Raw genomic sequence first — 17,500 nt, 5'->3', positions numbered from 1 at the left:
TGACATCAAGTCTGGTTTATTAGCAGAAGGGAAGAATATTCACAGGGACTCCTTAGTGTGAGATAAAGACAGTAAATGAAAGCAGATCATAAACAATGAGGAATCTCAGAGGCAGAAGAAATCTACTGACAAGTTTTTAAATTAATTAACTAGTTCACTATATAGTTTGATGCAAAGGAATCTAAATAGTAATTATGATGTTTATTTCAGTTTCATCTGCTGAAACACAACCAGAAGAACCTCTGGACCCCATTGGACTCTTTGTGGCACGACCACAGGATGGAGAAGTTACTGTTGGTGAGTGATGTTAGTCAAGTGAAGTTTGTACACTGTACCTGTTGCTTGACTATTACTTCTCCAAGTACAGGGTGACAGCAGTGATACAACACATAAATGTAACTGATAATCTTACTTTAATCTACTTCTCCTGCAAGGTGGAAACATCACATTCACTGCCAAAGTTGCAGGTGAGAGCCTGCTGAAGAAGCCGTCAGTGAAATGGTTCAAAGGAAAGTGGATGGACCTGGGAAGCAAAGTGGGGCAACATCTCCAGCTACATGACAGTTATGATCGAAATACCAAGGTACAATTGGCAGAACAGGATTCTCAGTCTTCTAGGTACTAATCTTTAATCTGAGGAAAATATAAACTAAAATAGGACTGTTTTGATGTTAAGGTACCCAAAGAAACACACAGGGCTATACTTATCCACAGAAGTCTGTGTTTTGACCACAGAGACAAGAGACAATCTTTACATACAGACTCTTGCATACTTTATCTATGGTGAAATGAGAAAACATCTGGAGGACTGGGGGAGTAGTTTTGCACTTTCTACTGCAGGATTCCCTTCATCTTCCTCTCCAGAAACTTGGAGAAAACAATTAGACAGCTATTTAAGCATCGTCTATCTTGGTCTTAATAAGTCAATCATTCTGCTATTGGTGCTGGAATTCGTTGCTCTCTTGGATTGTCTAGACTGTTTTATGTAGCTGAGTAAGACCCATTTTTTACCAGAAATTTGTCCAAAGGCACCTGAGCAGGAATGAGTCTGTACCGCGACGTTGCTTCCTCCGTGGTACATGAGCCACTACCACCCTCTCCTGGATGGAACTGGACAGGCTCGCTCACATTAGCCACTCCTTTTGCTGAATTCTGGCACGTTCTGCATACGTTCTGGGAAGAGGCTAAAACTGCTTGGTGAAAGCTTTATTCCTGTTTCCAATGTACATGCAATTAGTGTATGTCCCAGCGTAGTTTGCTAATGCACCTTTGTGTCCTCAGGAATACCTGTACTGACAGCAGTCTTCAGCTGTTTCTACTGAATTGGGGCTTATAGGTAATTTTTTGTTACAGTAATGAGTTGGACACTTGCCAAATTCTTAGTTCTAAAAGGACACAAAGACGTATTTCTTCTTTTGTCTATTTCTGTCCATATATTCCTTCTCTTTCACCATTTCATTTTCTAACTTAATTATTGTATCACTGGTGTCTCTTCTAGGTGTACACCTTTGAAATGGAAATAATAGAAGCAAACATGACTTTTGCAGGAGGGTACAGATGTGAGGTGTCCACCAAGGACAAGTTTGATAGCTCTAATTTCAGTCTGACAGTCAATGGTAAGGTGAATTCATTCCATCTATTTTTTTTTTATCTTCCTGCCCCTGTATTTTTTTCCTGTCCACCAACAATACTTTCTGGTACATAGTGGTTACTAGACAAGCATGGACCTGAAATATAGACCTGAAGATCCAGAGAGGAGAATGAGATTGGCGTCATTAGAAATACCACTTGGTTGTCACTCTAGTCAGAACTGTGATGCTTTTAAAGAAAGCACACTCAAAGATGCAAAACTGCCCACCTTTTCTCTGGCTTTATTATGGTTTCAGATTCATTCTTTCATGATGTTTAATTCCACTAGAATAGAAGAAAGTTCATTCTTATTTTGGCAAAAGTTCAGTACAAAAAATGGATATTTAAAAAAAAATAGATTTAGATGTGTGACACTATTGTCAATTCATTTTTCCTTACTATATAAAGGAAGATATATAAATTGTCTCTTAAAATTGCTTTAAGAGCAGATGACTCATTTTACTTAACGCATGGTGCCACCCTCACAAATGCTATACTAAAAAGTTTATAAATTGAAAAGGAAGTACAGTTCAACATCAATTTGCCTTGAGTGTGGAAAATTTTAAGTAAAAGAGTATAAGCATAAGAGACCTGAAAGAGCTGGATGTTTGGACCATTTCTAGTTTCAGCAATTCTGTTGAAGGATCTGCAACATTAACTGGTGTCCAGCTACCAGTGAACCTAATGTAAAGATAAAAGTTCATTATGTTACTTGATCAGCAGTGTTAATTTTTATAGTTTCACTAGATAGGAATTCATAAGACTTAGAAGCAGCAACTGAGAACAGTTTTTCTCCTAGCAGCAGCAGCAGCACACCAATTTATATCAATAATGTAATAAAATTCTCTCTATAAAACATCCTTAATTAAGTTTCTGTACCTCTCTACATAGTTCCAGGAATTTACCTGTGCTGTCAGAGGATAGATTATAATTTATTATTAATAATAGTATTCAGTTTATGTCCAGTCATATTCTCATTAGGGTTTAAATCCTCTGTGAAGATCCCATTGAAATTAAAATTTTGTAGCAGGAGAATTGACAAGAGATAAGATAGTTCATCAGGCTCCAGGTTATTATGAAACATGAGACAGAAAAAAGTTATCAAAAAAAACACTGGATGTTGAAAGCTAATTAGTGAAGGCTACATGTTTAAAGGTGATGTGTTAATCTTTCAGTATGCAATTAATCACAATTAACAATATAAGAATTTATTTCTAAAAATGCCGACAAAGCAAAACTTTAGAAATAGCAGTGTACTTTTGCATTTTGTTGACTTGCTTTCCCATTTTCTTTTGTTACTTTTTGTCACATCAGAAGCACCTGTAAGTGGAGACTTGGACATTCGAGCTGCCTTCCGCCGCACGTGAGTATGCACAGCAGAAACCTGCCTAGATCAGGTTGCACATCCTTGTGGAATTCATTACTTTCCCAGATTAAACTAGCTAAAAGCAAAGCTGTTGTACAAACAAACACAAAGATACAGATGTCTACTAAGAAAATATTTCTACTATTAAAATACTATAAAACTCCTGGAAATCACCTAAGAGAGTTTGTACTAGTGTAGTAATCATGTTTGCCTTCAATTAGGCAATCCATAATGTGTACAATTGTAACAAGAACTGCAGCACCTTTTCTCCAGGCCTGTAAAGAGCACTCCAGATATAGACCAATAGAGATGGAAAAGATACTGTGGGGTGTTGGTCCTGACTTTGTCTGGCTTGAGGAATTACATGTACTTTAGTACAAACATTTGCTAAACAAGGAGGGTGGAGTTCAGTGTGAGCTCTGTAAGGACTGTATAACTGGTAACATTCCTGCAAGCATTTTGATTGTATCTGTTTTCATGTCATATATCTATTTTAGTTGAATGAAGACAATGATATTGTGAGTGGTGAAAACTCAGGTAGTCTTAGATATTAAAGACTGGTGTTCAAAAGGCCAGACTCCCCCCATCTTTAATACTTTCTGAACTGATATCTCTCTTAATAGAATAATGTTCCCTTCTATTAGTAAGATTCACAAAATTGGTTGGATTTTTTTTTAGTGTTAGACATTAATATGTGCTCTCTTTTTCCTTCATGTAATAATAAATAAGTTTCTATTTTAGTTTTTATATGTATTTTTGAAAAGTAGACCAAGAATATTCTGACATCTATTTTTCTATAGGACACAAATCATCTGTGGCAGCTCTTTGAGTACCTCTCTAAGTCCCATTTTTATATGAGAATTTTTCTAACATTTATCCCAAAGAATTAAACAAGGCTAGCAGAATTTATCTACAGTTAAGTCCATCTGTAGATAGCTCACCAGCCTCACTGTAAAATAGTGGCCGCTCAGTGCATAGCTGCATTGTGTTATTTCACTGCAGTGAAAGGAGAGTTTCTCTTCTTGTCAGCACAATTAAAATAATTCTAAATCAGTTCAAAGGGAGTGCAGTGTGAGCAGCTTCAGGCTATTCAGATTGGCAGCTTCTCCTGTAAGAATGAAGCCAGATTTTGAATGGAACTGTTTAAATCTGAAGCTGTGTCTTTGATACCCTCACTCAGGAGCCTAGCAGGAGGGGGGAGACGGATGACTTCAGCCTTTCTCAGGTAGTCACTGACTGTGTCAGCAGACAAACTTAAGTCTTACAATGAACTGTCTCTCTCTGCTTAGGAAAAGAAAAAAACAACCCCACAGAATTAAGATGAAGCTTAAATTTCAAAGAGATCACTGTTTATAATGTGTAGTATTTATACATACAAATAAAAAGTAAGACAAAAAAATTAAAAAAATAAGAATATAAAAGGATAGATAAAAACAGATAAAGAAAAGAGTAGCTTGGTAGATCAGTGAGAGGCAGATTCATCTAGAGAACATGCATGTGTTTGGCAAGTGGCATCTTCTCACCCTTGTCAGAAGAAAAATGTAACTTTAAATTATATGCATGTCTGCCCTCTGTATTACGTGCTTTCCTATCTACTGAGCACATTTTGGCTAAAATTGCTGTTGCTCACAGAAATGTACCAACACACAACTTAAAAAATGTTGTTTCTTGGCACACTCATCCTATTATCATTAAATTTTTCACTCTATGCCTTTTGCTCCTAATGTTTTCTACTATAGCAAAAACAGGAATTCTGAGATTAGACTTAACTATATGCATGTTAAAGCAATTACTAGTCTTATTCTTCAAAAAGCTAAACCTTGATTGCTGGTCTTTCCTGAAACTTTAACTACCACTTGTGAAACAATAAGGTGAATAGTTATTCTCCCAGCTGTAGATCTGATTTACTGAATATACGATCACAGAAAATCCTTTCCAAATTTCTGATTACAATAGTTATTTTTATGTACATTTTATGCCTGCAAATATGCAAATTCTTGTGAAAGTAAGGCCAAAACTACACTTCTCTGTTTGAGCCTTATGCCCAGGAAATTATCCTTTCCAGTACTGTACTATTCTGAAAGGAACCAAAGATGTGAAAACAGCATTTTCTTAAAGAAAAGATCTCTTCTCACAGCATATTTCAAATTACACAGACTCTAAATTGTTGTTTAACCTTATATTGTCCAGCAGCACAAGAAGCTTGGCACTTGTTTCTGTTTTATTTTTTAACAGTACTTTTAAAATGCTCATCATTTTTTTGTTTAGGCTGTTTTCTTCTAAAAATTCTTGTTCCTGCAATACTGAGTTTTCCCAACACTTTGATTTACATTCTATAGACAGACTGTTTTTTTCTGAGGCAATTAGGACTGTGTGTGGACAGAAGCAACATTATGGTCTACAACTACCACCAGTACAGCTGGAAAGAAAAAATTCTGCTTATGAAACAAGAATTAAATGCAAGGTGTTGCTTCTGGAAGAATATGAATGCTGTGAGATGTAATCACCAGATTCTTGCACTCAAGACAGCAGAGATGTTAAAGAGCAGCTGGCCATTGATGATAGTAGACTGGTTGAGATAAAGAAAATACATTTGGGCTTTCTAAATCCCATCTGAATACAAAGATGACCTTTTTTTTAGGAATTAAATCTGAAGAAGAGATTGTAGTGACTTTATGCTATTTCCAGAGTAGGTCAATATTACAAATTATCAGAAGCACAGCTAAAACCTACTGGATTCAGAACACCAAAAATAACATTGTGCATTCCATCTGAGTTTACCATATGCAACAGGTGGAACTACACTCAAAAAGCTCCTGCCTGGTGCTTCTTGTTTTCTCAGACCATCTCATCACATTGCTTGTCATGATGCTTGTTGAACAAAGGCCTATTGAACCTCATTTCAGGCTGAAAGCCAGATCACAGGACTCCTCCTTCAACTCTCCCAAACACCAATGATGCGACACCTTTCTTTTCAGTTAATGGATCCTGGTAACACAATGAACCTCAAGAAACAATTTCAGCTGGGATAATACTAAGGGTAAAACCAGTGATTTTAGATTGTGAGGCATTCCACAAATCTTGATTAATAGTGCCCCAACTGTAAGCAATATCCACATTCCTAAAAGACAGAGAAAAGGAGGAAGCTTCTGCAACACCTATTACAGATGATAATGAATACATTCCAAATCAATATGATGACCAAATTAATAACCTGTATAACTTCATGCTCAGTCAGCACAGAAAAAATACAACTTCATTACATTTATTTTTAAACCTAAATGCAAATTAATATGAACACAGAGCCTACTTAAGTCACCTTCCATGTCAATGCACATTCTAATTCATTATAAACCCATCTACTACTTCTCTACAAAAATATGTCATCTGTATAATGTTATAGTCTCACAAGCTATTCCCTTTTCCTTCTGAAACTAATTATGGCTTTTCTATTACTGTACAGTACCGAGGGACACGATGATGGGGCAGAGTTTAATTTCAGCTCTCTACTGAAAAAAAGGTGAGTAAAAAAAATCCATAAACCTAGAGAAATAAAGCTTCTGTTGAATGACTCTGAAACAACAGAACTGGAATAAGTGGAAGTTTCACAAACTCAGAATTCTTGTCATTTTCCTAAAGCAGCTCTAAATGGAAAAAGCATTATAGGCAATTATGGTTACTTCCTGAAATACACAGCATTTGCTGCATTTCTGCTAGGTTTATATAGGAGAAAAAAAGAAAAGAAATTATCTTTCCCAAGATAGAAAAGGCTTGGACTCAGGTTTCCAGCAACCCTTTTCATGGGAGCAAGGGCGGGCATTAAAATACCTATTTATAATGCTGCCTTATTAAGAACCAAGATTTTTTATTAGATACCTAAATGTAACTATTACACAGTTCAACTATGATATAGATATCCTATTTTGCATAAATATAACAAATATGTTTTACTCTTCCAACTGTAATTGGCATTTCTTTCTGTTACTTTTACTTTCACTTTTCTTTTTCTTGTAATTTCTTCTCTAATTCTCATCTTTCTTTGTTGTATCTGTTTTCATAACCTGTTTACTTATGCTCTTCTCTTTTTACCAAACTCTTAATCTGAATGTTTTGGATTCCACTGTTGCCAACAGAGAGTAAGCTTTCTATTTAATTGTATTATAAATGCATGGGTCAGACTGAATATAAGAACCCTTTGGTTTGGAATAATGCATGCATCTTTGTCGTCTTTACGTGTAGAACATGGAAAAAATAGTGCAAAAGACAATTGTTGACTGCTCATTTCTGAGACAGAAATTCTTTTAAACTATTCTAAGGTTAAAATTAAGACAATTTCATACGATCAGTGTATGTCTCTGAATGTCCTTTGGCTTTTACCATTACTTTCATTCATACAACCAGTTCTAAAATTTCCTTGAATTTCCAGATTTTCTCAATAACCTGCTGTTTTGTATTCCTGTTGTCAAAGTATTTAGAATCAGAAAAATCATTTGCATAATATTGTTGCCTATCAAATAGGTGATTAAGTTTTGCTTGCTTCTTTCTGTTCACTGACCCTGGTCACTCAGTTTGTCTTTCCAGCACCTGAAACTACTATAAAAACTTGTCACTTAGATTCATGTTTTGCAAGTCTAAACTTTCTTAGTTTAAGTTTCCACAATCAACTACTTGGATGAGTGTTGTGAATCTGTGTTCACTCTCTGCTCAGGCAGTGGTATCACTATTTATAAAAACTGCTTTATCCTCACAAAGATCACAGGATCATGCTGACATGTGAAGTAACTCCCTGCAGAAAGCAATAAAGCCACAACAGCCTCAGGCTAATTCACTCAAACTTCAGTGGGGCAAACAAGGCCACAAGTGCACAAACCCCTGTGTTACACTCCATGCAGGGCATCTGTCCATGGGTGAATCCTGGCTTGGCAGTAGCACCAAAAGCAGGACACTTCAGGGGGACAGACAGATCAGACAGAAAAGACACCTATCAAACTTTCTATAACTGACATTGATATCTAAGTTTCTTGTTCCAGCATGAACCCAAATTGTTATAAGCAGTCTCTAGTTTCCATAGAAGATGTAAGGCATAAAACAATAGCTTATCTTCTTTATCAAATTTTAAATAAATGAAAACAAGCATGAAAATATTTGCATAATTGCATACAGGATCTTCAGCTGGAATGAGGTGCTGAGTACTAAGAGCCCCTCTCCTTGTGCCTTTCTCTTTTGCTCTCATAATTAGATGTGAGCAGTAATCAAACTCAAAACAGCAGTAACAGTCTTAAGTATTTACAGAAATGTTAAATTTATTGATTTAACTATCATTTGTTAGGCTACAAATATAATTTATTAAAAGAAGCTTATCAATTTCACTGCTTTTTAACAGTGTTTCTGCCATTTCTTGAATTACAAATCTCTGCCTAGTGAATTTAAGAACATAAATTCACTGCTCCTAGTTGTTTTTCACAGCCACTTCAGAAGTAATTCGTGGACTCTTTAGGCTTTGCACACCTCAGGTTGAAGACCACTTATATTAATGAGAACAGATAGGCATAAAATCTCATAATGTAATGAAATAATTCTTCATTGAAATAGAACAGGAAAAGGGATCTCATGCTGGGGAACTCTCAAGAGCTCTGCAGATTCAAACAGAATAGATAATTATTCTTTTACAATTTCTGCTTTCTTACACCATTTTACAAGTGTCCCTCAATCCACAGGTAATGATCATTCTATAATAAATAACTTCACTATAATAAAGAGCTTCATTTAACACTGTATCTCCTATCACTGTAATTTAATTAACTGGTGTTGACATACAGATGTCATGGGCCAAGGAGAGGTCATTGGGAAGAGGAAGGGAACAGCTGTCACAGGACTATTAAATGGGATAGTGAGCAGAGACCTTGAAGGAGGTGACAGCTGACAGAGTCCAATCAGTTGACAGTAACTGGATAGGAAGGAACCATTTCTGGGATGTACAAAACTATTTTTAACCCCTCCACATATGTTTAAAACATATCAGCTGCATATTCCATTTACAGCAGGTTCACTGAGCTGCATCTTGATGCCCCCAAGAGCATAGCTAACCTATGAGGTGATCTCTGTGAATAAGGATCCCCAGCATCAGGGAGAAGAACGGAGGAGTGGGAGAAACCTCATGAGTCCAAGTGCTCTATTACTTTTCATACACTGCTTAGTTTCTTTTGGTAGTGGAGAAGTACAGCTTCTCTGGACAAACTCTGTGTCTTTCTGGGATCAAAGAGAATATTTCAACAAATGCAAAATAGTGAAAAGGAGTGCTGGGATGGGAAAACTTTGCTCAAAGGCAAACATTTTCTTCTTTCCATTTTCAGAACTCTGTTAAACAGAAATCACAACCTCTAGCTTTTAGTCCCATTTTGCATGAAACTCAAAAGTCTTTTATTTTAATTAAAAAAAAATTAGTATTTACTAGTAAGAGACTATATTCTTTCCTATGTTCAAACTTCTTATATTACATACACCAGAACAGTATTGCAAGATAAAACAATAGGATGACACTGAGTAATGTAAAAGCTAAAGCAAAAACTAGTGAGGTCTTCTTGATAGTGAAAGGTATTAGATTCCTTAGGAACTCCTTTGAAATTGGAAGATTTTTCTCATTATGTACTCAGAAATAACTCACACAAAACATTTCTGAAATCTCCATGAATAGTCCTACCTGTAAATTTTCACATATAAAGTCTGTATATACAGACAAGCCTGTAAGTAGGCAGATAAACTACCAATATTTATGTAATGTCTTAAGGAAGATGAAAATATTTTAATTTCTTAAGTCTTTCTTATTTCCTATGATTTTATACTTTTTAGATACAGTTTCTCCACAGAAGTTTGACTGTAATAGTAGAAATAATAAATACTTATTAGAAATATTATATACCTTTACTTTTATATAGTACTTAGTATTTAGTACTTATATATCTATTTTAATATTCATGTATTTAGAAATATTTGAAAGCCACTCCTTGACATGATCAGGGCAACGAGCCCAAGAACTGCTTATGTAAAAAAAAAATCTTGACCTATGTGGCAAATCAGTTCAGTTTTCCTATCTCCTGCTAAGCAAAACTAAAAGCTATTTGTAGCAGCCTTAAACTAAATGATAGGTGTATAGAAGAGGAACCTTGGTAAAATTTTGTGGTGATATTGATGCAGTGTTATGGCAAAGCAAATACCCAGTATGCTGCTGTTATCGTAGGCACTCCAAACTTCAGCTCCTCCTATCAATTCAGTGAGTGCTGGTGAGGGCTTTGGGCTTAGTGAGTGCTAAAGCACTTTGACAATATGAGATATTGCTTACCAGATTTCAGCTCAGTCTCAGTGAGCTGAAATCCTCTTTTCTTGCTTGCTTTCTTTATTAAAGACAGTGGTCCTATTGCAAGCAGGCACTTTTTTGGCAATAAAAGGAGTACCAGAAATGTTTGGTTATATCTGCTGTCTGGATTGACTACAGTAGTACTATTAAGTAGCAGTATTTATCACAAATAAATTAGACTGTTATTTTCCTGCAAAAAAAGGAAATAAACCCAATAACATTCCACTTTTCTCTGCATCACCTGTTGCATAACTTGTCTTCTTGTTGGGGTTTACCACTGAACATGATTTCATTATAAGGGTGTGTTCTACTGCATCAGAGTCTGCTTGGTGCTGGTGGCAATCAGAAACAACAGCCACAGAAAGTTCTTTCTCCTAAGAATTTTTCACTAAAATGTTACTTCTTCCATCATTTCTCTATTTACCAAAATGCAAACTATGACAGGCAAAAATGCCATGATGGCAGGGGGAAGTAGAGTTATTTGTTTCCCTGGAAGGTGATCAGCAATAAGTAGGAATAAGCAGAAGTGCTTGCACTCAGCATATAAATCCCACAGCGGAACTGTATAAGCAAAGTGTGGGAGTAAGTTTGATTTCAGTATGGATCAGCATTCCCCTCAAGCCCATTTCAGAGCATTTGCATGAATTCCTTCATCTCCCTACTACTGAAGCACAGGCATGTTCTGCTAAGGGTGAAGATGAGATTCATGGCTCTTTTGTACTAACACATGCTGCCCTTTTTCTTGCCCGTTGGGATGCTGCGTGTTTTCCCATACGGTTTCTGTGTCCTTCTGGAGTACAGCAGCTTCCTGCGCCCTTCCAACCGGTAAGGTCATACCAATTTCCTTTTCTATTTATGATCTTTCAAACAAAGATATGATGGCAGATAAAAAGGAACACTTCTCCCAAAGCCAGACAGCAAAATTTTCCCTTAGTTTTACTAAACCAAACATTAATTCTTTCATTGTCACTAATTCTTTAGCTAAAATATAAATAAGCAGTTCATTGTAAATACTGTCTTGTTTGCCACTACTCACCAGTCTCTTTATGCTTTATAGATTACTACAGACAACAATTTCCTTCACAACAGATAATAAATGTCTTAATAACCTGTGATTCTTTTCAGTGAAGATAAAAATTGTCCTGAGTAGAAGAGGATATGTCTTCTACCTACATAAACCAAGCACCTTTTTTCTAAGATGTTGCCAGCATATCAATTTAGTTCCTTGCTTTGCTGTTTTCCATGTTTTGTTATTGACCATCACAAGAAAATAAGTTTCCTTATGTTTCCATTACCCATCATTAAAGGAAGTTAAAATGTATTAGTTTTGGTTGTTATAAATAAACCCTTCAGGACAGAATTCAATTTTAATCACTATATAAAAATAAAATCAAAACAAGTCACCAGGTTTTTTTTCATTATTTTATCTAATACTATAGTAAAAAGCTAGACTGTTAATTATTTTTTTAAGAAATGGCTTCATCAAGACAATATGTAGCTGCCAACCCTATAGCTTTCTTTAAATACTCGTAATAGCAGCACTCAGAGACTCTAATCCCTTTCTGCAGAGGTGAAGGAAAATCTGAATCACAATCTGATGTTGATGTCTGGGATATCCTGAGGAAAGCTCCTCCTACAGAATACGAGAAAATTGCTTTCCAGTATGGTATCACAGATTTGCGTGGGATGCTGAAACGCCTCAAACGCATAAAGAAGGAAGAGAAAAAAAGCACAGGTTGGTGAGATGCTTTTCTTCCAAATATAGTGTTCATGTCTTCTTTACAGCAGGAGATACAAGATCATGAGAAATAGTAATTTCCTGTTCCAGCTATTACCCAGCTTTACATATGAAATACTGATTACCAAAGATTGCAGCTATGCCAATATTCTGAGATACCTTGCTCTGAACTCTGGACATACTGAACATGCTCACTTCACCAGCTCCACAAGCTTGGCCCCTTATAGTTCCCTGAACATAAAACAACATCCCCTACTTGCCCCCCACCCAAGTTGTCAGGCAACAATGACATATTTAAACAATTTATTTTTCATTGGTATGATACCCTTGGAATTCTCAAACCTTTTCCAATCCGGCAAAGTATTAATTGCCTAATTGTAACTGACTTCTTAAAAAGTCTGAAACAGAGGAGGCAACAGCCTTCATTCATCAGTACTGAGAAGACCAAGTGTAATTTTCCTGCATGGGCAGATGTAACTCTGTTTAGGATGTGTTGGAATACATATTCACATCTTATTTAGAGTATTCTACTTTGCTTATTTTGGTTTGCAACACATGCTTGTCATCCTACATTAAGGAAAAATGGTACAGAATGAAGAACAGACAGGGTAAAAATTCAAACAGGGATGCAGAAATTGGGGAACATTAAAGATGATGGTAAACAACATGAAAGGGAATAAAGATTTGTTTCATGACCCAGCATGAAAAAAAAATATATATAAATGATAAGGTTTTTTTTAATCATTCTTTATCATAGCATTCCTCAAGAAACTGGATCCAGCTTACCAAGTAGACAAGGGGCAAAAGATTAAATTAATGGTTGAAGTTGCCAATCCAGATGCTGATGTGAAATGGCTGAAGAATGGACAGGAGATCCAAGTGAGCGGCAGGTAAACTAGAAATATGAGAACTTCAAAAAGGAAGGAGCTACAGCTTTGACAAAGTGAAAAATCTAGCTTTTCTGAGAAAGAAAGGAAAAAACTGGGAGAAATAGGAGAGAAAGGATCTACATAGTACTATGGCTCAGGGTCAGTTTGCTGTTGTCATAACTTTTTCTTTTTTCTTCCCTCTGCTCTATATATCTACATGTGGGACTGGATGCCTTCATCTACCAACTTAGCAAGTAAGTCCTGAGATTATATTCTGCTCTTGATGGGTATATCCAGGGCTCAAATACGCTTTCTCCTCATCTGGGATATATCTCAGTGTAACTTGTATGTAAAACAAGTTTCCAGTGAATTTGTGCTGAAGTCATTTTTAATGGTAGTCATGCTAGATCTTAGGACAGCATCCAACACCATTCACAGGATCACATCTCACACTTGGAGGAAGATTCCCCACAATTTCCTGTGCTTATTTTTCAAACACCGCTTCTGTTCACTGTACCAGGACAGGGCTATTGGGCTTGAGTCCTTACAAATCTTGCCACTGATGTCAGAAAAAGAGGAATCTTTTTTCTTCCAGACAGGACAAGACAGGTCCAGAAGGGTTTTTTCCTGATAACTACATTTAGATTTTCTTTTCAGATATATTTTTGAGGCTGTTGGGAACAAGAGAATATTGACTATAAACCACTGCTCTCTGGCTGATGATGCAGCATATGAATGTGTGGTAGGGGATGAGAAGAGCTTCACAGAATTATTTGTAAAAGGTGAGCAATGGTATCAGAAGGAAATAGACCTCCCCTAACATTTAGTATTGACATTCTCTCATCTACTCTCAAATTTATCTTACAGGAAAGGAAATTTGAAAACATATTAACATATTCTAAGATCTATTGAAGTCAGTATTTTTCTTACAGTTAAATTGAGGAAAAATTTGCCTGACATTAATCAGGAAAGCAGAACAATGATAGTTATCATTAATTCTCATTCAGAAAGTTATTTGCATCTCAACAATGGGGCTAGAAACTTATTTAAAAATTTGATTCTGCTCAAGACCAACATGTGTCCCAAGCTCTACAAGCAGATCAAATAGTACAGAAAAGTAATTCCTCCTGTTTAGAAATTTAGAATATATATGAAATCTGTTTAATCATATATTTTTATTCCAATTCATAAAAATGTAAATTGAAAACTCTGATAAGGTGATCTGGCATAGTAAATTTTAAGTTCTAAGATAGCATCACCATTTATTTGTTCAGGGACTCTTCCTATGGAGCAGAGTGGTGAAACCTACCTCTGGTCTCCACCATTTCAGAATACTGTTTTAATAAAATTTTCTTTATTTTCAGAACCTCCAATCCTGATAACTCACCCACTGGAGGACCAGATGGTGATGGTTGGAGAGAGAGTGGAGTTTGAGTGTGAAGTGTCTGAGGAAGGAGCGACTGTGAAATGGTAAGGGAATAGAAGAAAAAAACAAAGCAAAGCAAACCAAAATGAAACCATCTTCCTCCATGGAACATACCAGGAGGTGTGGAATAAAAAGGGATAATGCATTCTACATAATGAACTTAATTAAAAGATTGTCCCTCCTCCTATATGTCAAATACTGAGGAGGAACCGAGAAGTAAAATCATGACACAAAAACCCAGATTTAGTACAGATATTTTATAGTTTCTCTAGAATTTCTTGCTCGGTGTTTACACTTCAGTAATATCTAAGTATTGCCCAGACTAATCAGATCCATACTGTGGTGAGTTCGCTGTACTTTTTGAAATTTTCTCAATTGCAGTGAAGCATTTGTGTTTCTAAAATATTTTTTCTTAGGTAAAAAAGTTAGTGTCTCTTGAGACACAGAGGGAACACATCTGCTGTGGTGATCCTGCAAAGCTGGTCATTATGCTTATGCAGTGAGGATTAAGATGACAAACATTTAGATCATGGATCCTGTTTTCTTAGGCATTCCAGCTGAGCAGAATTTGGAAGGTGCATGCTGCTTGGGCAGGCATGACAAGCAGGGCTCATATGCCACATCTCATGCGTGCTATTCTCACTTCATTTCTCTACCAGATGAAATTCCCTTGTGCTTGTTAACAGCTTCAGGCACATGGTTATCAAGCATTCCCACAATGCCCATTACATTCCTGGAAAGTGCCAGCTAATGATCTGCTGTCCCAAAGGAAGGAACTGAGAATTTAAATGGAGTCCAAGAGCTAGTACAGGGTGTGCATTACACTATTAAAGCCACAAGCACAGGGACATGCATTCTGTTGTTCAGGAACTGCCTGCAGATGCCTGGTCACAAGAGATGGGGACAATCAGATCTGTCCCTCTCAGAACACAGCGCAGCTGCCACACTTTGATCCTGTGCCTTTGAACAACTCCCATACATCTTGCAGAGCTGTTATCTGTGGGATGGGCATTTGATGTGACAAGGGCAAACCAGCAGCTGCCTCAGTCTGAAATGCAGCAAGTGGTCAGAGAAACTCATCAAATCATTGCAATGGAAAACTGAGCAGTCAGACATTCACACTGTATTTTACTGGTTTTGTTATGTGACACTCTGTCAGTGCTCTTTGGCAACAAAAGGGAATATTTTCGACTGGGGAGAAAAGTGTCCAGGGAAAACTTGAAACACAGTGTGGAGAAAGTTCCAGTTTTATGGCACATTAGGGAAATGATCAACAGTTTAAGCCAAGTAACAGGCACTAACTCAGAACACCTGTTATAGTTCTTAAATCTTCAAACCCAGGATATAAAACCACAAGCACATGAACAAAGGCAATTATGTGACTTGCATGGCCACCAGACTAGGGCTTGGAGAATTCATTACGTGGGTCTCTTCAGAGCAATCAGAAAAGAATGTTCTCTTGGAAGCTTTCACATTATTACAACTCTTGCAGTACTACGGAACAGGTTTTTTCTAAACTTCAGATGGTCTTGAAAATAGGATAATACTTGAAAGAAAGGTATAATAAAATGCATAGTTTTGATCTAACTTGTCCATCTCTGAATGCTGGATGTACTATCTTATCAGCTCCAAATCAAAATATACCATGGTAATGTATATTTATAGCAATAAATCTGTGTGTCCCAATTATCACATAGTACCTACATCAGTGATATCTCAGAAGACATCAACCAATTAATCCTCAGAATCCAAACAGGAAATAGGAGTGCATTTCCAGACAAAGAGGAATGGAGTGATGAAGTTGAGAACAGATATTTGATCTTGCAGATGTTTGGGACTTGGAAAGACTAAACCACAGCTGATCTACCTATTACTGAACTAGTTCTGCTTCAAATGTGAGGCTGGGCCAATGTCCTATGGTGTTCTGTAAACCAACATTTCTATGATTCTATATAATGCTTCACTTACACTTTAACATCAACAGATTCTTCTATTTTATAGTTCCAATTGTCAAAGGAAGGCCTGTAATATTACCTTATATAGCTTTTCTGCTTTTCACAGCAGCAGTGTATTATTTTAAGACAAATGCTATCTGGAGTTCTGTTTTGATGTTTACAGTCTCTATTTGTCACTACATCCCTCTGCAAACTCTCTGCTCATCCACAGGATCAGCAATGTGCTAGTCAGTAAAACAAACACCAGTTAAAGACAGTATTCCCCTCCAAGGGATTTAAGACACTAATCACTACAAAAAGACTATTTTCATTATTTAGTCAAGATCTCAAGAGAACTCTTTCTTACCAATGGGTGAATAGAACATTCAGGTACTTTTCATAAGCCATGTATCAAAATAGACCTTGAAAAAATAAATTTAAAAGTTCAGCTCCAAAAGTCTAGCCACAGTGTGTGCTTGGCTTTGCATTTAGTGACAGCAGCATGTTGAACTTTGGGATTAAAGTCAATTCTCAGTGATTCATCAAATATTTCTGTAATGAATTGTGGCACTTGTTCCAGAACTAATTTGCATGAATCACAACACCAGCCTTAGGAGATCATCTTACATGTTGTCTCAGACTCTTGTCTGAAGAGGAATGAAGAGGAAAGAAAAGGAAACATTATCCTGACAATAATACTAAGTGCTGTGTTTCAAGTGGTTGTTGAAGGCATCTTCTTCTTCCTCCCTTACTAGCGCTGTTCTGTGACCTGGGAGGCCAGTCCCTCACTAAAGCAGCTCTGAGTTCCAGAGAGCTCTGCTGTAACAAACAGCCATGAGGCACCTGTAGGTGCATCAGGAACATCTAAATCACAAGTTGTAATTTCCTTGTCTCTGCTTAAAGTTTCGATCTTGTGATTTACTTTAGCAGACTCTGACAGAGGTAAAAGGTCTTCTTCCATACATCTACTTAGAAATTAGTACTATAGAATTTTAATGAGTCCCAAGTAGCATTTCCATTTGCTATTCTGTAAGCTCATTTGTTAAACTGAATAGTCACTCAGTCACTGGTCACAGATAAGTCACAAATAAGGGAAATGACAAAAAATTAGAAATAATATTTTTACTCTATTAAAATCAGACATATTTTCTATTTGTTTTTCCATGTGACTACCAAAGGAAAAA

The 17,500-nt window shown here is 36.5% G+C and overlaps 1 protein-coding gene across 1 annotated transcript in view; it reads left to right on the top strand.

Moving 5' to 3' along the window:
* Window positions 1-17,500, top strand: part of MYBPC3 (myosin binding protein C3) — a 60,214-nt gene that overhangs the window by 11,224 nt on the left and 31,490 nt on the right. The window contains exons 4-16 of the mRNA XM_077784415.1: window positions 211-297; window positions 435-583; window positions 1,499-1,616; window positions 2,944-2,992; window positions 4,176-4,220; window positions 6,459-6,515; window positions 7,129-7,131; window positions 11,151-11,174; window positions 11,918-12,084; window positions 12,845-12,977; window positions 13,208-13,210; window positions 13,614-13,738; window positions 14,321-14,426. Of these exons, the coding sequence (XP_077640541.1) occupies window positions 211-297; window positions 435-583; window positions 1,499-1,616; window positions 2,944-2,992; window positions 4,176-4,220; window positions 6,459-6,515; window positions 7,129-7,131; window positions 11,151-11,174; window positions 11,918-12,084; window positions 12,845-12,977; window positions 13,208-13,210; window positions 13,614-13,738; window positions 14,321-14,426 (1,066 nt within the window). The remainder of the gene's footprint in view (window positions 1-210; window positions 298-434; window positions 584-1,498; window positions 1,617-2,943; window positions 2,993-4,175; window positions 4,221-6,458; window positions 6,516-7,128; window positions 7,132-11,150; window positions 11,175-11,917; window positions 12,085-12,844; window positions 12,978-13,207; window positions 13,211-13,613; window positions 13,739-14,320; window positions 14,427-17,500) is intronic.

The sequence above is a fragment of the Lonchura striata genome, chromosome 6 (genome assembly GCF_046129695.1).
Source record: "Lonchura striata isolate bLonStr1 chromosome 6, bLonStr1.mat, whole genome shotgun sequence".
Lineage (NCBI taxonomy): Eukaryota > Metazoa > Chordata > Aves > Passeriformes > Estrildidae > Lonchura > Lonchura striata.
The sequence above is the reverse complement of the archived record's forward strand: the minus strand, read 5'-3'. Positions and strand labels throughout refer to the sequence as shown.